The 27,500-nt window shown below is 38.5% G+C and overlaps 1 protein-coding gene across 1 annotated transcript in view; it reads left to right on the forward strand.

Moving 5' to 3' along the window:
- polr3a (polymerase (RNA) III (DNA directed) polypeptide A) overlaps positions 1-27,500 on the forward strand; it is a 49,679-nt gene that overhangs the window by 5,712 nt on the left and 16,467 nt on the right. Inside the window, exons 7-21 of the mRNA XM_067429086.1 lie at positions 1,573-1,735; positions 2,781-2,917; positions 4,587-4,690; positions 5,047-5,188; positions 9,905-10,045; positions 10,217-10,286; positions 10,423-10,550; positions 10,778-10,916; positions 11,374-11,538; positions 13,078-13,250; positions 13,704-13,815; positions 13,894-14,012; positions 18,474-18,611; positions 19,874-20,044; positions 21,247-21,360. Of these exons, the coding sequence (XP_067285187.1) occupies positions 1,573-1,735; positions 2,781-2,917; positions 4,587-4,690; positions 5,047-5,188; positions 9,905-10,045; positions 10,217-10,286; positions 10,423-10,550; positions 10,778-10,916; positions 11,374-11,538; positions 13,078-13,250; positions 13,704-13,815; positions 13,894-14,012; positions 18,474-18,611; positions 19,874-20,044; positions 21,247-21,360 (2,016 nt within the window). The remainder of the gene's footprint in view (positions 1-1,572; positions 1,736-2,780; positions 2,918-4,586; positions 4,691-5,046; positions 5,189-9,904; positions 10,046-10,216; positions 10,287-10,422; positions 10,551-10,777; positions 10,917-11,373; positions 11,539-13,077; positions 13,251-13,703; positions 13,816-13,893; positions 14,013-18,473; positions 18,612-19,873; positions 20,045-21,246; positions 21,361-27,500) is intronic.

Here is a 27,500-nt window from a genome sequence, read left to right on the forward strand (position 1 = left end):
TTTTGGTCCGTTTACATGTCTTTGGTCCGTGTTGCGTTCATATATCAATCGAACCGCACCAGAGTTCGTTTGGAAGCGGACCGAGACCCATCTTTTTAGCGGTCTCGGTCCGCTTGTTTGGTGCGCACCAGAGTTCGGGTGGCAGCGTTCACATATGTTCAAATGAACCGCACTAACCGAGCAACCGCACCAGGGTTCGTTTTAATCGAACCAAACATGACAAGTGTGAACGCACCCAAAGTTTCAAAAACGAATGTTGGACGTTTGATGGAGCATTTCTGTGTCAAAAATACTCCTTCCGGTTTCTCACAAGTTTCGGAGATTTTTTTTCGAGTATGGGTCGGCTTGACGTTAATAGAGCGGAAGGTCCTTGTATGGGCCGTACGGCTCTTCTCCCGGTAGGGTGCGCGCGCGCGACTAGAGCGAGAGAGGAAATGCACGCCCATAAACACTCTCAGCTCCAGATCCAGTCGTCCGTGAACACTTCTGTCGCGCCGCGCTCCACTTTATTCCTATGGGTGACGTCGAGCGACTTCAACGCTTCAGCACAGCATTCTGGGAAGGCAGCGCTGCATTTGAACCGATTTGAACGCAGAAATGACGGGAAGCTTCACAACATCGCTTCAGTCGCGTCTCAAAGTGGATCTCCACGTTCACTGCTGTCAGGACTTCACCAAATCATACCAATGAAGTGTGTTTTTGACGGAGCGGTCCCAGCGATAAAGGTTCGGTCCTGCTTTGGAAGCAGCCGGTGAGTAAAACTGCTTCAGATGTCTGTGCTGTCGGCTACCGTTGCGTGAGTAAACATCAGTAAACGACACGATCGCGTGCTTCGTCATTCAAATGCGCTAACGTTACTCCATTGTTGTTCTCTGTATAACGTTACACTATTCTGACGTGCAAAACCGTTTTGCTTGCTACTGCTAAGGTTTAGTCGCATACAATAGTCCATAAACCGAATCATGTCCTCATAAACTGCGAGTAAACACACACAAATGTTGACAGGCCACTAAATACAGTCCATACCACAGAGACGGACGTCCTGCTGCTGCTGCTTCTCCTGTTCAGTTTATTTCAGCCTCAGATTTGATTCTGGATCATTATCTGTATTAGCTGAGATAGCGATGGGTTTCTCCACGCTTGAGGACGTCACCGCTTTGTGCGCTCGTCATTCTTTAGCTCCGCCCACTCGATACGCCTCCAGGCGCTCGGTTTTTTCCGGAAAGACTCAGTACAGCCCATATTTCTTTTATAAATATAATAAAACTAAAGACTTTTCGGAGATACGAAGGATGCAATACTACTCTATAGGTACTCAAGATTGACATGAGATTGACTGAAACTGAGTGTTTCACCCCCCCTTTAATATATATACTAAAGTCCTTTTACTTGCTAAAAAAGTCTAAACTATTGATCAGACGACAAAAGAAGGGGAGTAGATTGTGTGAGAACAGATTTTTCAGCAGTTTGGATCATGTTGATCATTTAGAGGTGTTGTTTAGTAAGTGTTGCTACATGCATGTGTGTGTAAATTAGTAAATGTGGTATAATTGTACTTGTGTACACCCACAGCACCGCATGTCAGGAGCCAAAACCCAGATGATCATGGAGGACTGGGACTTCCTGCAGCTCCAGTGCGCTCTGTACATCAACAGCGAGCTGTCGGGCATCCCGCTCAACATGGCACCCAAGAAATGGACCCGCGGCTTCGTGCAAAGACTCAAAGGAAAACAGGGTAAACCCGCTGAGAGCTCAAGGGCTGCGCTGAACCGACAGCTTTTCCCATGAGTCTCTGTAGGAATGGCAGTGTTGTATTTGTCAGCTGTAGGGCTGTCCCCGACTTAGGATTTACACATTCGAATCAGAATTGTCGAATCTTTCAAAGGTCGACCGATCGTCGAATCATCTCTGTGTGTGTGTGTGTGTGTGTGTGTGAGAATGGGTTGGAAGGGGCACGACACTACTCAGCAGGAGGGTAAAACTATTTTTATTTTCCTTTACACACTGCACACAGCAACAACTTGTAATAAAGCGACGAAAACTGCCTGTCAACCGACAGACAAACTGACAATGGCTTTCTTATTTAGGTTTAAATAAAAGATTATGTGGTGGATAAACATTCGTAAACCGTTTTCTCATAACATTTTAAAGCCGCGATTGAAATACAGAACATCACACAAATATATAAAAGAACATTTTGATAAATAAACCTGAAAAAATTACCTGTCTAGAGAGGAAAAGAATACTTTAGTGCGTTTACATGCACGTTCTTAAGCCAATTGTGCCTAAAGTGGGTCGCACACTGGACCCTACATTATATACGCGTAAGCTCAATTTTTAATCGACTTCTGGCAGAAGAGCTGCACGATGGGTGTATCTTGTAGCACAGGGTGAAATCAGTGTGTACATGGACGATTAAGGGAAATATAATATATACATTTTATGTGGCGCGACAGGATTTAAAAAAACTTCCTGAGTCACTGCGGACAGGCGCCGAATGCCACCGCTAGTATGTGTACACTCATTGAAAACGATGTGGTCGAATTTAAGATGTGGCGTGGCGCAACGTCTATAAATTTTTAGCACCCCCATATTGCCGAAATGGTATGATCCTCGTTTCATAACACCCACAAAAATTTGACTGTGAGATTGGAGGTCGAATCCGGCTCCACATATCGATGCATCGAATCTTCGACGATTCGGGGTCACCCCTAGTCAGCTGTGCTGCTTTGACATTGGACGCCATGTCATATCAACTCGCCTTGTTTTGCTGTTGTCAGGGCGGTTTCGTGGTAACCTGTCTGGAAAGAGAGTGGATTTCTCCGGCAGAACGGTCATCTCTCCCGACCCAAACCTGAGGATTGATGAGGTTGCTGTTCCTGTGCACGTCGCCAAAATCCTCACCTATCCGGAGAAGGTCAGAGCAGTTACGGCTGACGTGTGCTCAAGGCTGTCACAACCACTCATGTTTACTAGTTGGGAAAATAGTTAAAGGGATATTTCACCTGCTTACCCCCACTGCATCCAACATGTAGGTGTCTTTTTCTTCAGTAGAACACAAATTAAGATTTTTTAACTACAACCGTTGCTGTGTGACAGGTCATATAATGATGGGAATGGGTAACAATTTTTTAATGAGAGCAAAAAAACAAAACAAGCTTAGTCAACATGTACAATGAGCCCTGTGGCTCATGACGACACATTAATATCTTAAGGCGCAAAACGATCAGTTTGTGTGAGAAATCGAGCCATATTTATAACCTCAAATACAACGCTATATCCAACAGCCTTCATTTGTGTTCTCCTGAAGAAACACACACACCTACATGTTGGATGCACTGGGGGTCAGCAGATAAACATCTCATTCTCATTTTTGGGTGATCTATCCTTTTAACCCCTACGAAATCGCTTTGTATTTTTTCCCCAAAGTACATGTTTTTTTTTCTCTTGGTTAAATCACATTTTAATAATCAAAATAATGTCTACAAGAAATCGGGACACTTGTACAATTTATGTTGTTTTTTTTATTTAGGTAAATCGGTTAAATTTTTTCCCCAAATTCAGTTTTTTTTTTTAGTTTTTCTGGATTTAATTAATGGTTTAATCGCATTTTGATAGTCAAGAAGCATAATCAAATGAGCGCAGGAAAGTTGAACAATTTATTTTATTTACAGTAAAAATGCATTATTAAATGTTTTATATTTTTCAGAAACGGTGGTAATAATATGAAGGCATTAAAAAATTAAAATAATTTCCTTTTTTTCAATCAAATGTTAATAAAACTTTTTATTTCTTTATAATAATAATAGGGCACTATAAAATGTTATATTCTATATTCTTCTAAATAATCTTGTAAATTGTAATTAAAATTTAATAACAAACAATTTATTTTGGCAAAATCAAATGTTTATAATTTATTTATAATAATAGTACACTATTAAATTCTGTTTTTCCAGAAAATTTCCAGATTTAGGATTTAATACAGATTTATTATAAAACATAGTTGTAACAAGATGAAGGCATTAATTTTTTTAAGTAATCTTGTAAATTGTAATTTAAATAAAATTAAATAATTCATGTTTTTGGCTAAATCGAATGTTCATACAACTTTAACTTTATTTATTTATTATAATAATAATAAGGCAGTGTTAAATGTTATATTCTATATTCTTCTAAATCTTGTAAATTGTAATGAACAAAACTTTTTTTTTTGGCAAAGTCAAATGTTCATAACTTGAATATTTATTTATAATAATAGGGCACTATTACCTTCTTTTAAAAAATGTTCTGGATTTATGATTTTTATATATATTTATTATCAAAAACTGTGGTAAAACATTGAAGGCATTAAACAATTTAAATAATCTTGTAAATTATCATAAAAAAAAAGTTTTTGTAAACAAAGTGCTGCACAACAGAAGTTTACTGTTAGAATAAAAACATGGAAGAAAAATTGTATATCATATGAATTCTGTTTTGTACACAAACCTTTGGTTATAATGTAATGCATGATTGGTGGGTCAGTAGTTGGGCATTTCATGACTAATTGGTCCAAGTATAAGTTGATGTGTGTGTTTTTCTTTCAGGTAAATAAAGCCAACATTGAGCTGATGAGGAAGCTTGTGCGCAACGGTCCTGAAGTTCACCCGGGAGCAAATTTCATTCAGCAGAGACACATGCAGATGAAGAGGTCAGATAAGCTTCCCTTTCCTCACTTTTTACTCAAATCATCCAAAAATGAATGTTCTGTCATCATTTACTCTCCCTCATGTCATCGCAAACCTGTTTGACTTCAAAACATCATAAAAGCACAGCTGTGGTTGCTTTGTGACACGAACTAGACAAAAACAATAGTGATGGATTGACTTGGCAAAAAAAAATACTGTTACGATGTCCTTCCCTCAGCTTGCCATCCACTTTAATTCATACATTCTTCAAAATTTCTCAATGTCCACAAAGACAGAAAGTCATACAAGTTTGGTGTGACATTTGGTGTTTTTCATGCACTTTTCCTTAACCGTTTCTGAATGTGGCTGTTTGCTTCAGGTTTCTGAAGTACGGTAACCGGGAGAAGATGGCTCAAGAGCTGAAGTACGGAGACGTGGTTGAGAGACACATGATCGATGGCGATATTGTGCTGTTTAACCGGCAGCCTTCTCTGCATAAACTCAGTATCATGGCTCATATCGTGAGTTGTTATTATTATTCCTCATTTCTTCAGTGTAACTCTTCAGGGTGTTTATGTGGGGACGGATGCAAATCAACATTTTAAAAAGTGGGTTGACTATTGATTTATCAAATTTGATTTATCTTCATTTTGATGAACTGAAATTAATTCTTAAATTCTATGCTATTTTCAGTTGATGTGTGATAGGGCTGTGCAATATATCGAAATATCGCAAATGTACATTTTGCAATATGCATATCGCAAGGCACACAATATCTGACTTCAACATTGTGAAAAGTGTATGTTTTAGGTCGACACAGAGCAGAGAATAGTTTGGGCACACGACTGTTACTAATGGGACTTAAAAAGAGTTATAAAAGGCAATAACTTGCGGTCTGACACACACACACGTCTGGTTCACTATCTTTGTGGGGAGTCTCCATAGACGTAATGGTCTTTATACCGTACAAACTGTACATTCTAACCTCCTACACTGTCCCTGCCCCTAAACACACACACACACACACACACACACACACTCACACACACACACACACACACACCTCTACCCCTAAACCTACCCATCACAGGAAACATTCTGCATTTTTACTTTCTCAAAAAAACTCATCCTGTATGATTTATAAGCCTTTTGGTGTCCCCATAATGTTGGCTATCTCAGGTTTTACTATCCTTATGGGGACATTTGGTCCCCACAATGTAATATAAACAAGGTCACACACACTCACAAACACACCGAAACAAGAACAATTTGTGACATACATTTTTGCTAAACAAATTGTTTCATTGACAGTATTTTTTGTTTTTGTTATATCATTTAAATAGATTTTACACACTAAGAGCAATGTCGTATCGCATATCAAATGTCACATTGTTTAACAAGATATTGCATATCGCATTTTTCTTCAATATAGTGCATCTGATCCAAAACAGGGCTTGGCATTAACGCTTGTCCGGGACAAGTGCATTTTTTGAAACGAAAAATGAAAGAGAATTTTACCTTTGCGACCGGGAAAGTATCCTGATTTAAACGTCAAATAACAAAAAGCGATAATGATTCTGCATTGATTTAGTGTAAGTGGCGATTGATAGTGAATAATAATGATATAATGTACTGACAGTAATAGGGTTGTGCTGTTGAGGCTCACACAGCCTCATGAGGAGAAATGGAAACAAATGAGCGAAGCTCAAAGAAACGGTTAACATACCGCAGTTAAAATAACATCTAATCTAAATATGGAGTTTTTATATTTATAACATGATACAGTAAACCTGTTAAGCTGAATCATAACTTTTGAAAAAATCCTAAAAAATGCATACTCAGACTAAAACAAATACAGTTTGTGAATCCTTTGCACTAAAAGCATAATTATGGACTCATTTGAAAGCAGACACTTGACAGTTTACTGTAAAGTCAAAATGATAATATTTTTTATAATCAAAAAAGCTATAATAAGCATCAAAGTTTTGTAAAGTTATTAGAAATTTATTTGTATGAAATATCTTTATGAAAATAAAATTGAAGTTGGCCTTGGAGGAATCTAGAAATGCACTACAGCTAAAGCCACAAGTCTGACCATGTTATATTTCAGATCTGAAGATGATCAGTCTAAAACTCTGAATTGTATTAAATGTTTTACAAGATCGTTTCATGTGATTTTATTTGGAGATATCTCTAAAACATCACCTGATGTTTATTGCCATGTCTTCTGAGCTTTTTATACAGTGTATTGCCTCTATTGTTTAGAGCCAAACGTTAAGAGGTTAAGCAACATCACATGACTGAGTGCTGAATACCATCACGACTGAAAATGTGACACTGATTTCATATGACCGTTCAATAAACAATTAATAATTTATATTAATTCACATAGATTTTAGACCCAATATTGACTGTTTTTGTTCTGTTTCAGCAGCAAAAATAGTTCCATGATCACAGCAGAACCAAAGCAGCACTGAACTGTTTCATTACTGAATGATTCAGCGTTTTGAACAAATCTGTTGAATCAAAGATTCAGTGATTCGTTCGAGGGCTGCGTTCCAGTTAGTTTTTATTAGTGTCACACGATATACCGGTACTAGAAAAGTATTGCGATACCCTGCTATTACAAACTATTATAAAAGAATTTATTAATACCGGTACTTTAAGGAGGACGGCACTAATGAGCTGTATTTCTTAATTTGCGTGGATGTGTGACAGCAGGTGTCAGGACGTGTGTGAGCTCTGCTTCCACGTCCACCGTTCACTAAACATTGGAAGTAGAAGAGTTAAATATATACATGCAGCGCATTATAAAGTAAGCAACAGAAATATGCGCGCATGAGAAGAAAAAGCGTGGCGCGCATGCTCGTGCTGACGGACTCTGACCTGAAGTGCGAGCACGCACACACCTTTCAGACAACATGCGATCGATTCAGTTCTTTCGCGGATTATTATTTGGGTTTGAATGGTCAAACGTATGTAAAAATGCGCAGTATAGCGAGTGTTCAGGTAAACACAGTCGGATATGTCTTTAGATAACGTATAAAGCTGAGGTAATTAGATCTGTGCAGGTTAATACAGACCTAATATTCTGTGTGATTAATACAGAATATCAAACACCAATGAAAAAGAAAACTACCACATGCTTGGCTAAATAACTCAAATACATTTATTAAGAATCAGTTTATTGTTAAATTATAGAGTGAAGACTAAGTAAGCGGTTTTATATTTAAAGGTGCACTATGTAGTATTTTTGCAGTAAAATATCCAAAAACCACTAGGCCAGTGTTATATATTTTGTTCAGTTGAGTACCTACAATATCCCAAATGTTTCCAACTATTTGTAAATTGTGAGAAAATTGCTATTTTAACTGAGGACCGGGACGTGTCAGCATAGCGTCTGAGGGAGTCGCCTGTCAATCGTGTCATATCTGCGCTACCCTCGGTTTCAGCTTTTATTTGGCAGGAGCGCTTTACTCTTAGCAGTGTGAACAAGTGAACGCACGGAGTAACGTCATAACATCATTTAAACACACTTAAATGTATCTAATATGATCAGAGGTGGAAAGTAACGAATTACATTTACTCGCGTTACTGTAATTGAGTAGTTTTTCTGTGTACTACTTTTTTAAGTAGTTTTAAAAATCTGTAATTTTACTTTTACTTAAGTATATTTTGATTAAAGTATTGTACTTCGCTACATTTTAAACCACATCCGTTACTGAGTAAAAATAAATCATTAATGCAAAGAGGGGAGGAAAAAAACCGGGATCCGGAAATGACTAATATTGAATAGATGGAGCGGGGCGCAGGAGAGAACATGCGCGCAAATATCAGATGGAGACGAACAAGACAGACGTCAGTGACGCAGACCCAGGTGAAAGCAAAACGCCGTCGTGAACTCCTGGCTAGTTAGAAATACTTTGGATATAGAAAAAAATAATGTGGTGTTGTCCTGGAGGATATCAAATGTGCACAAAATGTGGATGCAAATGAAGAAACAGAACATGTTCGGGCACACATCCCTCTGTGCAAATGAGGGAATCCGGGAATCCAGTCATGAACATTAACTTTACATTATAACGTAAATTTGGCGTAATACGCGCAAACTGGTGTATGAACGAAAAACTCGAATGTAGAGATGTAGGCCTTAGAAATAAATCAAATCGCGACATGGTCTGTGAACATTAAAGCAGAAAACACTGCTATATGAATATATGATCTGCTTGTTCTCTCTCTGTGAATGAGCTGCTCCGTCTACTACATATGGACTCTATTATTCTTAAACATTTTTACAAATTAATGATAAAAATAAGTTGTTAATCTAATTCATAATAATTTATTGAATTTAGTTTATTAGACATGTTTTATTGAAATTTTGATAAACAAAATAAACAAATGGTTTTAAGTTTGTTATAATAAAGCATTTGTTTAACCAAATAAAAAAAGACCAATCTTCTTCATTCATTTAACATCATTTTAACAAGTGATAATAACCATCATTTAATAATAGGTACAGTAAATGTTTAATTGATGTTTTCTGAGATAGTTGTCATATCGTGAAAATCTCATCCTATCACAACCCTACAGGGGAGAGTCCCCCACCCCCACTGTTAAAAAAGTAACTAAGTAACTTTTACTCTGAGTACATTTTAAATGAGCTACTTTTTACTTTTATTTGAGTAAATTTTTAGACCAGTAATTTTACTTGTACTTAAGTAAAATTTCATTGAAGTAACAGTACTTTTACTTGAGTAGAATATTTTGTTACTCTTTCCACCTCTGAATATGATAAACAGAGCTGCATTACCTCATAATCATAACCGGAAGAGCGGATCAGTGCAGGCGCCCGGCGACTGTGTCCCGTCCCGTCATAATAAAAGTCCCGGTATTCGCGAGGCGGGTATTTGTTTAACAATCGCTCCAGCGGCCGTGCTCAGGTCCACAACACTCGGTCCTGCTCTGCTTTACACTACAGTAACGTTAAAAACCGCATGCATGAACGTGATTTCTGCCCGAGTCCTATTTTCCACCGGCTGTGATGAGAAGACCACATCTCCCAAGATGCTGTGCTCACACTTTGCGTCATCAAACTACGCATTTGTTTTGCATAGGCGCCCTCCAGTGGACGAAAGCTGCATAGTGCACCTTTTATATATTCAATTTCACACGATTATTTAATTCATCTTCCCAGTTACCCCTTTAAAAGCTGTCAATTCTCTTGTATTCTGTTCCAGGCGCGTGTGAAACCTCACCGGACGTTTCGTTTTAACGAGTGTGTGTGCACGCCGTACAACGCTGACTTTGACGGAGACGAGATGAACCTTCACCTGCCGCAGACGGAAGAGGCCAAAGCTGAAGCGCTCATCCTCATGGGGGTGAGAGAGAAACTGAGCCGTTCTCGGAGTAACTGTGCGTTCACACTGCCGCCGGCGAGAGCGTCAATTTGCTATTGTCGTCCTGCCAACGACGCTGTGGAAAGATTTTATCTTGTTTAACAATAAGGCATCTTTATTAAATAAATCACACTTTCTGTGTTCCTCACATAGACGAAAGCAAATCTGGTCACTCCCAGAAATGGTGAGCCCCTGATCGCAGCCATTCAGGACTTCCTGACAGGTGAGAGCTGCGCTTTTCCTCCTGAGCCAATCCGATTTCAGGATTTTCTCCAGCATCTGATGTTCTCTGAAGTCTCGCCTGAAGATGGCGCTGTTGAACTGCTGATATTCAGGTGTTTTTCTGTGTCATTTAACAGGGGCCTACCTGCTCACACTCAAAGACACTTTCTTCGACCGAACCAAAGCCTGTCAGATCATCGCCTCCATCCTGGTGGGCAAAGACGAGAAAATCAAGATCTCCCTCCCTTATCCTGCTATTCTCAAGGTCTGTCATGAAGGTTGATTTGATGCACTGGGGGGACAAAATTGCCCCTTTAGTGCTGATTATCTCCTCATAAAGGCATAACTGCTATGTTAGTTGTTTGATCTGTTTAAAGGAACGCTCCACCATTTTTATTTTTAGAAATAGGGCTTATTCAACTTCTTTTGAACCGTGTAACGGTTCAGTTTACTCAAGGTTCTGTTTTCTGTGACTTTTGTGTTTTGTTTCAGCCAATCAGGTTGTGGACGGGGAAGCAGATCTTTAGTCTGATACTGAAGCCCAGCAAAAGCTGTCCAGTGAAGGCCAACCTGCGCACCAAAGGCAAACAGTACTGCGGTAAAGGGGAGGATCTGTGCTCCAATGATTCGTGTGAGTGACCCGGCAGCACTTTAAACACGCTGAGCGTTAGATGCATCATCTATGGTTACATTCATAGCGCCCTATGATTTCCACAATGTGGAAAATGTGAACAGAATCGCCAAATCCAGTCATAAAAATGGGATTTTTTTAATATATTGTGGAATATCATTTGAGAGAACTATCATCAGATATACAGAGAAACTCAAAGCTCTACACGAACACCCACCAAAATAAAAGTTCAGTTTAACTTAAATTAACTAATATATGATAGACCTATATTACTGTTGTACAGTAGAATGAACCTCTGTTATAATTATATTAAAGAAGAAAAGAAAGAATTATATTATTAACTTTATTTAAGGAAGGACAAAATTTCTTCCATATTATTTTTGAACAGTAATTGTTAATGTTTTCTAATATAAGGGGACTTTAAAAAGTCAGATGTAACCTGTTTGTGTGTGTGCAGTTGTGGTGATCCAGAATAGTGAGCTGATGTGCGGCAGTTTGGATAAAGGAACTCTGGGATCCGGATCCAAGAACAACATTTTCTACATCCTATTACGAGACTGGGGTCAGCTGGAGGCGGCGGATGCCATGTCACGTCTGGCCCGTCTGGCTCCCGTTTACCTCTGTGAGTGTGTATGAGAGACTCTGAGAGTGAGTGTGAATGTCAGTGAGCGACTGAGAGTGTGAGTGTGACTGTGTGTGAGTGCTAGGTATGGGACGAAATATCGTTTGACAAAATTTTGCGATACAAAACGTGACGAAACGCATCGAGGTCGAAAAAAATGGATCGCGAAATAAAGATAGATGGCACTGCTGCATGATTTGCGTAGTATATAAATAATTTAGTGTATTATATGTGTGTGTGTGTGTGTGTGTGTGTGTGTGTATGGGGCAGACATAACAAAACGCAGCACGCATTTTCTGTTTGATCTGAGGCATAGTTGGAAAAAGTGAGAGCAGTCAGACGCGATGCAACAGCAAACATTAAAAGGCAAAGAAAAGGGTTGACATTAGCATTAATATTCTAAACCAAAAATGCAGTTATTGCCTACATAAGCTACCATATTTTCTGTTTAACTTTTATAAGACTCCAGAAAGAAAAGTGTGTTTTTTCACTGAGCACATTCTCTGCAGTCTGAGCGCGATGCACTGCAGCTCACTCTCGCTCATGTCTGAGGTAAATCATTAACACCATCACCCCTTACAGAACACGTGTTTTATTGAGCTAAATACATTACAATCGGCTAAAACTAATGCACAGGTTACTTTCCTGAACAAGCGCGCTCCCGAGTCGTCCGTGTTCTTCACACTGTCCACGTGAATCACGGCCCAGTTCGGCGTGCACACTTAAAATACCGGCATTTCAATAGGGAATGCGGATCTCTTAAAGGGGCCGCACTATATTCCTCCTCGTGTAATATGGACCTCCTCCAGGTACGGTGTGGTTCTGGTGCGCTCACTGGTACACATTAACAATTTTTCATACGAACCCTGTTCTGAATTAAACTGCCAGTGTAAAAACTCCCTTTCTATTGTTAAAATGAGAGAAATCACTACTTACTCATTATTTTTAAGTTTAGGCTTAAGAGACATGAACAATTTCTTAGATAAACATATCTATGACCTTTGATATGTCTACTCTTCATGCTGTATTGATTATTATTGAATAAGTATGGTTTCACTAATAATAAATGTACATTTGCATAAAGCATGCATATTTGTCCATACCTATGTTGATTAGAATATTAAAAACTTAATTTAAAACTTAATTTAAGATACATTTACAATTGCTAAAAAGGTGCGATTAAATTGCGATTAATCACAAGTTATCTCATGACAATCATGCAGTTAATCGCTATTCAATATTTTAATCGGTTGACAGCCCTACAGTGCCCTCCACAATTATTAGCACCCCTGTTTAAGATGTGGTCGCGGACTTCTAAAAATTCTCCTTTTTTTTAAACAACATAGAACCAAAATGCAAAAAAAAAAAAAAAAACAGATTTGGAAAGACTTTTTTTTTGATATCGTATCGTGACGTATTGTATCGTAACCCTGGCATATCGAAGTGCATCGTATCGTGAGTTTAAGTGTATCGTCCCATCCCTAGTGAGTGCCTGGTTAAAGTCACGGATGTGACGTTTTCATGATTTCTGTGTTGAAGCGAATCGAGGCTTCTCCATCGGGATCGGAGACGTGACGCCCGGACAGGGACTCTTGACGGCCAAACAGGAACTACTGGATGCTGGATATAAGAAATGTGATGAATATATTGAAGCCCTGAAGACAGGCCGATTACAGCAGCAGCCGGGCTGCACCGCAGAGGAAACTCTGGAGGTGAGGGAGACAAAATCAGTCGCTGTGGTGTTACACAGATACACACACGTTTGTTTTTGTGAAATGTGGGGACATTCCATAGGCGTAATGGTTTTTATACTGTACAAACCATATTATCTATTCCCCTACACTGCCTCTGCTCCTAAACCTACCCATCACACACAAACACTGCCCCTAAACCTACCCATCACACACACACACAGCCCCTAAACCATCACAGGAAACATTCTGCATTTGTACTTTCTCATAAAAACTCCTCCTGTGTGATTTATAAGCCTTTTGTAAAGTGGGGCCATGGGTAATGTCCTCATATTTCACCCTCTCCTGTAATACCTGTGTCATACCCATGGCATTATACACATTTGTGTCCTGATATTTCACAAAAAGAAGCACACACACACACACACACATTACAGCTGTGTTTCTCTGTGCGATGTGTATGTGTGTGTCCAGGCGTTAATCCTGAGGGAGCTGTCTGTCATCAGAGATCACGCCGGCAGTGCGTGTTTGAGAGAATTGGACAAAAGCAACAGTCCGCTGATCATGGCCCTGTGTGGATCCAAAGGTATGATCAAAACCCGTGGAGCTATATTAGATATCATATTTAATTAATGCGAGTCTGTAATGATCTCCGCGTCCCCAGGTTCATTCATCAACATCTCACAGATGATCGCTTGCGTGGGGCAGCAGGCCATCAGCGGCTCTCGTGTTCCTGATGGATTTGAGAACCGCTCCCTGCCTCACTTTGAAAAGCACTCCAAAGTAAGAGCGAACAACTCCAGTCTTCAGCTTTTCTTTGGGGTTTATCCCTTTCTCTCAGTATGCATGAGTGATTCTTCAATTACAGCAACCTTTGTCCGTTTCAAATAAATGCTTTTTGTAATAAAAAAAAGGCAATCATGGTGTTGCACAGGATAGATAGTAGTAGCTTTATTTAATAACTTAATACAATTAGTTTTTCCCTATTTTGAAGTGGTCAGAAATAGGCATGGGAATTTTTTTTCAATTTCTCATTCTGATCATCAATAGGTCTCAAAAAGAGTACTCGTGGGTGGGGCTTGGGCGGGGGCGGGGCTTCTCCATCATGGAGATATAAAACTATTTTAAGACTTACGAAAATTAATGTTGACATACAAACGTGAGATGTCTATGACAAAATCAACGTATGATTATATAAAATAACCGCTAGATTATGATGCATAAATGTCTACAAAATAACCGTCTCAAATAATCCAGTCAATAATATCCCCTTCTACCATGCACATTTCACCAACTCTCCAGCAACTTCACTGCTTACCAGTGAAATATAGAATTGACTTTAAAATCCTGCTTCTAACATTCAAGGCACTTCGCAGTCTAGCTCCTCCCTATCTGACTCATCTTCTTCATATTTACACTCCTTCACGCACTTTACGATCTGCACTCTCATCTTACCACGACGCTTAAAGACCATGGGCAGGGCCGGCCCTGACCAATTTGCTGCCCTAGGCAAGATTTTACTTGGTGCCCCCTGTATCAAGGTTTTTATATGTTGGTTGTGTTTTTATAATTTTTAAAATAAAAATAAACAAACACACACACACACACACGTCTGGTTCACTATCTTTGTGGGGACTCTCCATAGACGTAATGGTTTTTATACCGTACAAACTGTATTTTCTATCCCCCTACACTGCCACTAAACCTAAATCTACCCATCACAGGAAACATTCTGCATTTTTACTTTCTCAAAAAAACGTATCCTGTACGATTTATAAGCCTTTTGAAAAGTGGGGACCGGCTCACTTTTCAATGAGCCGGTTGAAAAGTGACTACTATCAGCTATTACTATCCTTATGGGGACATTTGGTCCCCACAATGTAATAAAAACAAGGACACACACACACACACATATATAATATATATATATATATATATAATATATATATACAAAAATGTGTGTATACGTATATCCTCAGCTAAACTCTGCATGCTCATGTTTTCACCATGAATTAAACTTTTTAAGAATTTTTTATATTTAGTGTGCATTTTATTAAATTTTTTTAGCCATTTTATATAAACCTGTATATAAATATCATTACTAATTTCAGAAAATAAATTTTACAAACACCATATATCTCCTTACAATTGCACAACTGAGTAAAAACATAGGCTATTAAAAAAAATTACATATGTTTATAAACAGTTGACGTGATTTTTTACAGATTCTGATTACCCAGAACAGTTGCTAATATAAAGTTTAAGATAAAAATAACTGGAATTAATTAGCAAACATTCATATTTAGATAATGCATTTAAATAAACTGTTCATTCATTTCATCACTTTACCTCTGTCTTCATCCCCCTATTCCTTTATATTCCTGTATCAGAGGGCTTCGGTCTTTTTGACACATTGGCCATCCGTCATAAATAATTAGGCAACTTTCCAACTTTCACTGGCGCAAACAAAGAAGCACATTCCTGTCTGTTAGATGCGCGAGAGGCGACAACAAATTCCCAACGTTAAACTGATCGCGCGTTCAATGTCGGACACACTAAAGCACTCGCTGGGCAGGGGGAGATTGATGCGGTGGTCTGGGAAGAGTCTGGGGATTTGTTTAAGGTTTTTTTTTGTGGTAATATTGCGAATGAATATTAATAAAAAGTAGCAGTAATAAAACCGGAAAAATCACTCATTTTGGCGCCCCTATGGACGAGTGGCGCCCCTAGCATTTGCCTATTCCGCCTATGCCACGGGCCGGCCCTGACCATGGGAGCTAGAACTTTTAGCCATGCGGCTCCTCGCTTGTGGAACTCTCTTCCTCTCGATATCCGTAATATTGACAGTCTACATACTTTTACATTTTACTACCCTGTGTCTACCCGGTGCCCCATAGACTAGCGCTATAAGCTAATCTGTTTTTAAAGATAAAACTCTTTACATTCGATTTCATGAAAACTCATCCCAGAGAACGATCTACTCGCTAACCATCTGTTAATCACCCCGAGGGCCATTTCTCACCGGAGTTGTCCTTTAATAATGCAGCAGTGGTATTTTGTTCTCATATTTTTTAACAATAGACCTGTTTTAATTAAAGGTGATGCCTGTAATCACTTTGATCATGAAGAACTATGTGCAGCACCAATCTGTCATGTACATAGCATTATAATGAGAACAGGATTGTAACAGTGTTACATTATGACCCTCATTATGCTGCCGTGTTAGTGTGAGGCTATTTTGAGCCTTGTTAGTGGTATTAACTAGCCATTTAATTTCACTACCCTGTGCCCCATAGACAAGCGTTATAAGCTAATCTGTTTTTAGAGATAAAACTCTTTACATTCATGAAAACGCATCCCAGAGAACGATCTACTCGCTAACCATCTGATAATTACCCCTAGGGCCATTTCTCACCGGAGTTGTCCTTACATAATCATCAATGATTTTAAAAAAGAGAGAGCCTATCTAAAAAGAATATGACCGTCTCAAATAACCCAGAGTCGATAATGTCGGGCATTGCATTTGAGCTGAAAAACGAAAGAGAATAAACACCAGCCGATATAGCGGCAGCTGGGTATTAAACTCAACCAAACGTGTCCTATATGAGATTAATCCGTTTTAGACAACATAAAAGTAATCGTGCAACTTGCATCTGCATAAAAGGATGCGGATGCACATATGTACCTAGTCTGAATGTAGCTCTTGTTGTGGATTTAGCCAACGTTGCTGATACACGGGGAACTAAAGCAGAGAATACAACACTATTACAATCCTGTTCTCATTGTAATGCTATATAACAGATTGGCACTGCACACCTTGCACTGTATTTCATGATCACAGATTTCAGGCATTACCAGGATTTTTCCTGGGTCAGAAAAGGCCTTCCGTGGTGGCTGACCAGACATGGTCATCTACACACGCATGCATGCGCACATATGCACATATGCACACACACACCAACAGGAAAAGCACCTACCTGCGTGATCTGTGAGCCCAATACTGACAATAAATGTAAAATAAATGCAATTTGTTTTTGTTTTTTTCTCATCAAATTTTGATATCTCATTATGTCTTGATGTTTGTTTCTTTTGTTCCTCGTTTTTACACAGTTTGATGGTTTACCAATTAATTATTTTGGCAACAATCATTAAAAAGTAGCATTAAAAATGTAATAACAAAGTCTAATTCTCTACCATATACAATTTAATAAAATTATCAACAACTTGCGTTGTTCTGATTTCACCTTATTCCAGTCTAAACTAATTTTGTTGTGGTAATTTACTACACATTATCAATATAAATACTCAAAATAAATACATGAAAATACTGTGGATTATTAAACCTAATTCTCACTAACCCCTCTTGTTTAATGGGGTAAGCACACTTCATTCTCATGTCAGAGGTGTTGTGAGTAAATGATACACACCGATTCGTGAGTTCAGTGTTGGATAGATCAGTTCATTAAAATGAATCAGTTCAAATGAGTCATTAGTTCGCGAATCGGACAAAAGCGGATGTGTTATGTGTCAATCCAGAGTGTTAAAACAACGCAAAAGATTTGTCATGACAGAAAACACATCATAAGGATATTTTTCAGTTTATTTGAAGGTATGGTTTATGCCAGCTGTGTGTGCAAAACGTCTGTCAAAAGAGGTGTGTTTGGTTTTTTTTGTTTTTTTGAGCACAATTCACATCCAGCAGTAATTCAGGGAAAATATTGTGCGAAAGGGCCATGTGGAACATGGATCCAGTCTACCGATCTTTTACCATTGTGTCAGCTCAGTTGATTTGAGTGATACGTGAGAGTGAGAAAGAGCTCAGATGGGGATGGTTTTGAAGACAGCGCAGCTCTTTACTCGTTCTCTGTGACTCCGTTAACGTGCGCCCTAGTCATCTACATCAATTTATAAATCACAATAACTCGTCAAATAAGGCTTTGGCGGGACAATTTTTATTGTAGGAAAAACCCTGATTACTCCATCCCCTAGTCAGAAATAATGCATGTTTAATCGACTGCTCGGTTTTAATGTTTTTGCACCTTTTGAATGTTTTCATAACAATCGTGTCATTAAACCATACACGATGCACCAAAATCCACTTGATCCAAGACGTGTGATGAATATTTCAACATGCTTTATGATTCAAGAAAAGGCTTCAGCGTTATCTGAGGTTAAGATGACAGAAACCAAAGGCTGTGCAGATTAAAAGCGTCATGTTTGTGTGATTGTTGTTTTATGTTTCAGCTCCCTGCTGCGAAGGGCTTTGTGGCGGACAGCTTTTATTCTGGTCTGACCCCCACTGAGTTCTTCTTTCACACTATGGCTGGTAGAGAAGGTCTGGTGGACACCGCTGTGAAAACCGCAGAGACGGGATACATGCAGGTACGCCGTGGTCACCTTGTTTTGGCCATTTGTGAATTGAATGGCTTCCATGGTCATCAGTTATTTTTACCTCTCCAAAACAGCTATTTATGCAGCTTGATTTCGCAAACTGGTATTTCTGACCACATTATTTATAAAGGTGCACTATGTAGTATTTTTGCAGTAAAATATCCAAAAACCACTAGGCCAGTGTTATATATTTTGTTCAGTTGAGTACTTACAATTTCCCAAATGTTTCCAACTATTTGTAAATTGTGAGAAAATTGCTATTTTAACTCAGGACCGGGACGTGTCAGCATACCGTCTGAGCGAGTCGCCTGTCAATCGCGTCATATCTGCGCTACCCTCGGTTTCGGCTTTTATTTGGCAGGAGCGCTTTACTCTTAGCAGTGTGAACAAGTGAACACACAGAGTAACGTCATAACATCATTTTAAACACACTTAAATGTATCTAATATGATAAACAGAGCTGCTTTACCTCATAATCATAACCGGAAGAGCGGATCAGTGCAGGCGCCCGGCGACTGTGTCCCGTCCCGTCATAATAAAAGTCCCGGTGTTCGCGAGCCGCGTGTGTAACAATCGCTCCAGCGGCCGTGCTCAGCTCCACAACACTCGCTCCTGCTCTGCTTTACTACAGTAACGTTAATAACCGCATCCATCAACATGATTTCTGCCCGAGTCCTATTTTCCACCGGCTGTGAGGTGAAGACCACATGTCCCAAGATGCTGCGCTCACACCTGGCGTCATCAAACTACGCCTTTGTTTAGAATAGGCGCCCTCTAGTGGACGGAAAGTTGCATAGTGCACCTTTAATGTATTGTGGTAATTATAAACACTCTGGTTTGTAGCACACAGTTTTACCATTTACTGCACTTTATTTACCTGTAGCAGGTAATGGATCCAAACTCTTGCACATTCACACACACTAGCGTACTTCTGCATGGCAAAATAAAGTGGATACTAATGCAATTAGTAGGGCCCAATGAAATCCAATTTATTTTTTACCAAATTCAGTTGTATTTTTTTCCCCCAAATTCCTTTTGAACTTTTTCGGGGTTCCAATTTTTTTTATCCCTTTAATTTAATAAGTGGCAGATTTGTTTATGCATGTAAACCCAAATATTCCAGTTTATATTCAAATTTAAAAAAATATATATATTCTGTCATTTACTTGACTTTGTCATTGCAAAACTACAAGACGTGAGATGAGACACATGAGAGTTCTGGTGTGCATTAATGGTGTGTGTGTGTTGTCCAGAGGCGTCTGGTGAAGTCTCTGGAGGACTTGTGCTCTCAGTACGATCTGACGGTGCGCAGCTCAACCGGTGACATCATTCAGTTCATCTACGGCGGAGACGGACTCGATCCCGCGGCCATGGAGGGGAAAGATGAACCGCTGGAGTTCAAGAGAGTCCTCGACAACATCAGAGTAAGTCAGATTATTCTTGCAGAAGCTCATTAGGTCTGGTAAAACATGGTCATCATGCTAATATGCACAGAAAAGCATTTTTTATATTTTTATATGAATATGCATAATTTGAAATATGAATTGAATATGCATAATAAGAACAGTTTTTTTTAATGAATATGCATCATTTTCAATTATGCATATTCAAATTGGCTGGTCAGATGGTACGGCAGCAGTGTTTGCCATCATGCCATAAACCTGATAGGGCTCTGACTGAATTGTTTTAGCTGTTCTTTATGAAATACATTTTATTTTTTGTCTGGATTACGTTTTAATGGTCGTCTAATAATCAACTGAATTCATAAAACAACTTAATAAATTATTAAAATGAACAATAATTGGGTCCTATGTAATCTATTTGATTTTCAGTTTTTTTTATTTTCAGTTTTATGATTTATTACATTTTTTTTACATTTAATTAAAAGATTTTTTTAACAATGTCTGTTTTATGATTTAATACAAATGTATCATATTGTGATAATCAAATAAATTCCTAAAACATAATTTTTACAATATAAATATAAGTAATAACTTAAAAATGTAATCAGATGAAAATATAACAATTCCTTTACCAAAAAAATCACTTTTTTGTATATCTAAAAAAATATATTTATTATTTTATTTTATTTTAAATTGCTGCAAAACAGAGGTTTATTATATACATTAAAACATGGATAAAATCTCTTAGTGTTTAATAAATAACTATAAAATAAATGAATACTTTTTTTATTATTACCACTACTTTAGTACATTTTACTAGACTATATGCCAATTATAGGGCCTAAATTCACGTCACATTTTGACCGCATCATTTTCTACGGTCGAGTTTGTCCTGTTTGATGATGTTCTTCTCGTGTATTAGCAATCAGAGTGCATTCTGGGATTGTGGTGTCTCTTCTCAAATGTGAGCTGACATTTATGAAATGATTGAGTTGCGTTCTGCCATGAGTAACAATCACTGCTGGCTTATTGTCATCATTCACACTCTGATTACTGCTTCCTGTGGAGTCGAATTGATTGAAATGGTGCTTGGGGATGCTGGGATGTTGAAACTCTCTCTTTGGGAAGACTGTAGAGCACTTAGCACATAATTTTCTCTCCCTCTAAGGAAGAATACGCTCGAATTCAGAGCTGAGCGCTCATGCTGAGGTTTGTTTTCTCAGGCGGTGTTCAGCTGTCCAGGCGAGCCTGCGTTGAGCAGAAACGAGCTGGTTTTGACCAGCGACTCCATCATGAAGAGAAAAGACTTCCTGTGCTGTAAAGACACGTTTCTAGAGGTAAGGCGGTGCACTTTTGTCTCTCCCGCAGCCACAGGTCGTTCCAAACCCGTATGACATTGATTTCTTCAGTAGAACATACAAAGTAGACGTTTAGCTTAATGTTCACGCTGCTTTTTTCAATACAGTGAATTCAGACCATGACTAGGAGCTGTCCAGCTCCAACAATCACTAAAAGGTTGCCAGAAAAAGTGTAGTGCATTATATCCGAGCATTATAATGCCAGTGAATAATTGCATTGTTTTTGAAGTCCATAAAAGTGCATCTGTCTGTCATATAACCGCGCCACACTGCTCTGGGGGGTTAATAAAGGCCTTCTGAAGTGAATCAAAGCCTTTGTGTAAGAAAAATATCCATATTTAAAACTTTATAAAGTAAATTATCTTGCCAAATTCTTCAAAATGGTCATCCACACACACACACACAAATCAACATGTGGAAAAAATGCCTCTCGCAGATTAAAATGCGTGCACTACGTCTGACGAACGTAACTGGTGTGCAATGTCGTCAGACGTAAGCATTTTGAGCTGCGAGAGGCATTTTTTCCACAAGTTGATTATGAAAAGAATTTGGCCGGATAACTTGATCCAAAGCTCTGATTTTACCCATGTACCAAATGTATTAGTGCTGCAACGACGCGTCGACGTCATCGATGACGTCGACTACGGAAATACGTCGACGTTCGTGAAATGCGTCGACGCGTCGTGTCAGACGTTCATCTCGCGTAATGTTGGCTTCTGCTCCTGGTTCTATCACAAAAACCTAGACCGCGAATATCAAAAGTATGGGAATACTTTAAACAGAGGCCAAACAGTGTTTCCCACACATAGACTAATTTGTGGCGGACTGCCACATAATCAATAACGGCCGCCACATTCGTCATTCATTCATTTTTACGCTAATTAAAAGACGCACGCATATTCGTTTAGCTGCATTTCCTTAAGTTCTCTGTCCGCCCTTTTGCGCGTCTCTTACTCACTCACACACACACGCGTTGCATTCGACCGTAAAACAAGTTTTATTGCATTTTGGCGCATTTAGTGTGACAGCTTTTAAAACCAGAGCAGTTGAATAACAGAGTTGCGACACGCCTTCATCACGCGGCAGCGCGCGGTCACGGCGCTCATATAATTCTAAACAAACCAGCGCGGTGTCAATCAATACAGACCAGTGTTTCCCAACCGGCATCCCGAGCAAAAGATGCGGGGACGCACTTACACTTCGGTTCATCTCGCATCTGATGACGCATCTTTAATATGGGTTGTAACCATAGACTGTAAAAAAAAAAAATAGGTTGTAACTTGAAAATAATGCTGTATGTATGTTTCTGTCGATGGATACACGCGCTGACTCCTCAGGTATACACTACAACAACAGCGATAATAAAAGAAAAACGTGGGCAAAACGGTCTCTCTTTGTAAACTTTATAAAACGCATGCGAGTGCTGCCGTAGCCTACGTCCGAATATGAGCAGTCATTTTCACCGTCATCACCCCCGTGTAGCCAGGAGACTCGAATGAGAAGATCTGTCTCTGTGCACTCGTCCCAAAGCGCGCAAATATTGAGTTATCTTTCAAATCCTGTGCTTAAACGGACAAACTCACAAAAAGTATGTCAAAATGTCATAGCCTACTCTATGCCTTAAGTGAACTTTATACAGAAAATACGACGACTATCCGTGGGTCTTAAAGGGGCAGTAGCCTTCACTGCTGTCTGTTTAATGTCAAACAAAAGATAAAGACATCACTCACTGCTCCTGACTGAATAGCTTTTGTAAGTTTAATAAGGATTATTTTTTTAATTTTAAACAGTTACATGTGTGGTTATTTTACTTTTGATTACTTCATTCCATTTCTCTACCTAAAAACTAATGTTAGACCTACCTGAAAAGCATTGTTTATTTTATTCTCATCTTTGCTCAATAGTATTTATTTGTGCTGCTGCTTGTATTTAAGTTATCTGTTCTTATTTTCTTTATTTTCATTTGACAGTAGTCCTTTTTCCCCTGAACATAGCAAATACCGAACTGTACTGAAACGTGAACCTTAAACCGTGATACAAAGTGAACTGTGAGCAGTCTGTACTGTTACACCTCTAGCGTAACTTATGTCAGTGGTTCCCAACCACATTCCTGGAGCCCCCCTAACACTACACATTTTGCATATCTCCTTTGACTGACACACCCATTTCAGGTCTTTGAGTCACTACTAATGAGCTGATGACCTGAATCAGGTGTGTTTGATTGAGGAGACATGCAAAATGTGCAGTGTAAGGGGGGCTCCAGGAATGTGGTTGGGAACCACTGACTTATGTGAGGGGGTGCCACAGAATTGTGAAAAATTTCAAAAGCTAAAAAAATAAATCGTTAGATTAGTCGACTAATCGAAAAAATAATCGTTAGATTAGTCGACAGAAAAAATAATCGTTAGTTGCAGCTCTAAAATGTATGAATTGACCAACAAACCCACAGATGAAAAGAATTGATCAATCTTCACATGGGGACAAAACATTTAGTTTCTCATGTGATGCAGTTCCTGTCTGTCCTCTTAAAGCCCCTGAAGCGTTCTTCATCCTTTGAGTGCTTGGTTTATAAAAGGGCTTCAAATGAACCACTCTTTCAAGGCGGAGATGCACTCGTGCTCATAAAGGACAATGAGTGTTTTTACTGTGTTCATGAGAGGTGACGTGAGGACACTGAAGAGTCATTCATTTAAACACTGTATGAGAGGGCCTGATGCATTGCGGCTAAAGTGTTGTTGCAGAAACACAAATCTCTCAAATTTAGCCGGGTTAAACATCTGCCATCAGTGTCTAAGTTGCATATTAATGCACATTTCACTTTTAAAATGTGACTTGCGGTGGCCCAGTAGCGCACAACACAATGAAATTTTAAAAGCATACATAAGTTCACAACACAACGGGAATGCTTCCGACCACAAGGGGGCTCTCGGAGTGCGGTAAAGTCAGTTTTCCTTGGTATTGTTCTATAGATTCGCCATTCTTACAGATATATAAACACTGTTCAGTTTTAAGTGTGTAACCATTGTAAATAGAGATTAAATATCAATTCAAATTGCCTACATGCATTATAGCTTATACTCGTGAACGCTTTTACTCGCTATCACGGCGCTTGATTGATGTCCAAGGGAACGTCTGCCAATTCCACCAAGTGGTTGAAACATATAATTTTAATCAGAATTTTTTTTTTTTTTAAATGTTCAAATCAAAGTTTTACCAATACAACCAAGCGGTGGATTTTTAACATGTCTGTTTTTAAATGTTAAAATTAATTTTAATTAAGGACAAGGATCCTGATTAAAATGCCAATAACAAAAATAACTAAGGAATCATCAAAAAGCGATAATGATTCTGCATTGATTTAGTGTACGTGGCGATTGATAGTGAATAATAATAATATAACGTACTGACAGTAATAGGGTTGTGATGTTGAGGCTCACACAGCCTCATGAGGAGAAATGGAAACAAATGAGCGAAGCTCAAATAAACGGTTAACATACCGCAGTTAAAAATCTAAATATGGAGTTTTTATATTTATGACATGATACAGTTAAACAACATCACATGACTAAGAGTGCTGAATACCATCAGACTGAAAATGTGACACTGATTTCATATGACCGTTCAATAAACAATTAATTAATAATAATTCACTTAGATTTTAGACGCAATATTGACTGTTTTTGTTCTGTTTCAGCAGCGAAAATAGTTCACAGCAGATCCAAAGCAGCACTGAACCGTGTTTCATTACTGAATGCAGTTGTAATTTTTCAGTGTAAATGATTGAATTTGATTGGTAATAGCCCTGTCTTTATTATTCTAATTTAATATATGCTTCATCTTTCATTTTTAATTCAAAAATTTGATCAATATATTTAAAACGATTAGGGGAAAAATACCCTTTTTCAAAGATTGAAATATAAATATTTCAAAGCTGATTGAACACTGGTGAGAGTATTGCTTCAGAATATATTATTTACAACGCCATTTTTTTTTAACTTTTTTTTTTCTGGACAAGCAAATGTTTTACTCAGACAAGTGAATGACCGATTTACTTGTCCGAATGATGAGAGTGCCCCTACTATATTATAAAGGGTCCTAAATATTTGTTGATAGGGATGCACGATATTGGATTTTTGCCGATATCCGATATGCCGATATTTTTCAGCTCATTTTGGCCGATGCCGATATATGTTTATTTTTTCCCTTTGTTTGGAAACAACACCATTTTGAGCAAAAAAATTTTTTTTCATTCTGGTTTCAGATTTCTGAGGTATCCTTACTAAAAGGATTCTTGTTGAAGATAAATAAATGTTAATAAAGTTCTTTTTATGAGAAGAGTATATTAAAAGCTCTGAAAATAACAATAATAAAGTCAGTAACTTTTCACCCCAGATGCAGCTGTAACCTAAATATTGTATTTTTGGATTTAACGTTTGTGCACATGAAGTGGGGGTGGCATGACATCCATTGATGCTGTCTTTTAATTCTACAATTATTGTAGAGCTCCTTGGATTATTTTTCATCATCCATTTCGTAAAATTTTATTACAAATTAATACACTGTATATAAAAGTATTTAATTTACAAGTGTCATGCTTGTGATTTATGACATCATTACTGAATTGTTTATTCAGAACAAAAAGTAACTTTAATTTATTTGTGTATTCTACTTTTCATTGTATTAGTGTAACAACAGCGCACCCACTACATGTATAAATATATAGCGGTCTAGCGGGAGGGCACTAGGACCTGGAGGAGCTTCTGCTGCTGTGGAGGCTGCCGCACGCGCTAGAGAGTGGGGAGACGCGATTGGGCTTGATTTGGGCTAGTTTTGTTGTGAAAACTGGCAAATCTGCTGCTGACGGTCACGTCCTTCTGTACGTGCATTCAGAAATTCAAGGCAGCATTTAAAAACAGCCAATATAAATCACTGTACATGCAATGTATTTTCTTGTTTTCACTTCAAGAATGACCGCAGTGCTGACATTGTCTCATCGCATAGCACTGTAGCACTCCTTGCACAACGTGTTGATATGCGCCTGCAATTACTCACGTATCATATCGGCAAGGCATATCGGCATAATGTTTTCATATCGGCCGATGCCGATTTTTATATTTTAAGCTTTTATCGGCCGATTCCGATGTCGTGCCGATAATATCGTGCATCACTATTTGTTGACATCTGCAACAGTTTTACATGCATTCAAGTAAAAAAAAAAAAAACTTTAATTTCCTCACAATATCCACTGTAGCATCAGCTCTTTTCTCAGTGTCTGAAGATTCAGTCGTCTCGCCCTCCTGAGAGCCTCTGCTCTGATTGGTCAAAGATATGTTGTGATTGGTCGGAAACTAAGCGCTCATTATCATATTTGAATCTCTTGACACACAGTGATATGAACAGTAACAATGTTTTACCATTTCAATCTCATCAAAGTGGATTTGTTTTGGCTGCAGAAAACGGCGTGTTCTCTACATGAATAATGCAAACCAAACTCTTCCGGTCTCCGAGGCAACTACAGTGTTTGAGGGCGGGGCAAAGAGACACTCTTCAGCCAATCAAGATCAAAGGCGGGCGTTATGCAAATGAGTTACAAACCTACGTAGGAATTACTGACTTTTTCAGTTTCGAATCGATTCTTTCTTTTAGGAGACTAACTTCGTTTATCTTTTCAACGTTGAACCTTTTTCGTTCACAAACATCTCTTATTAGACTCTACATGGTAGGTCATATTCAAAAAAGTATAATAGGACACTTAAAGATGTCAGTGTTTATTTTATGTAGTTGGTGTTTTACCTGTATGCATTCAGGTGCTTAAATGAAAGCGATGACTGAAGTGTGTCTGCTCGGTGTCTGTCTTATATTTAAAGGCATTGACAGACACGGGCAGTGACAAGTACTTACAGGTATTGTACGGCACGCATGACGTGTGTGTGATTTTTATATTTGAGATCCAGGTGTTTGTTTACTTAAGCATGACTGACAGTAGTAACCATCTACACACACTAATCCTGATGCACGCTGTCAGACACATTAAAGGTTTACAGGTTTATGTGACTTTGCAGATGTATGCCAAAGTGTGACTGCACTCACTGAGTGTCTCGTTTCTTATTTCTTCATAT

This window comes from Pseudorasbora parva, chromosome 21 (assembly GCF_024679245.1).
Source record: "Pseudorasbora parva isolate DD20220531a chromosome 21, ASM2467924v1, whole genome shotgun sequence".
NCBI lineage: Eukaryota > Metazoa > Chordata > Actinopteri > Cypriniformes > Gobionidae > Pseudorasbora > Pseudorasbora parva.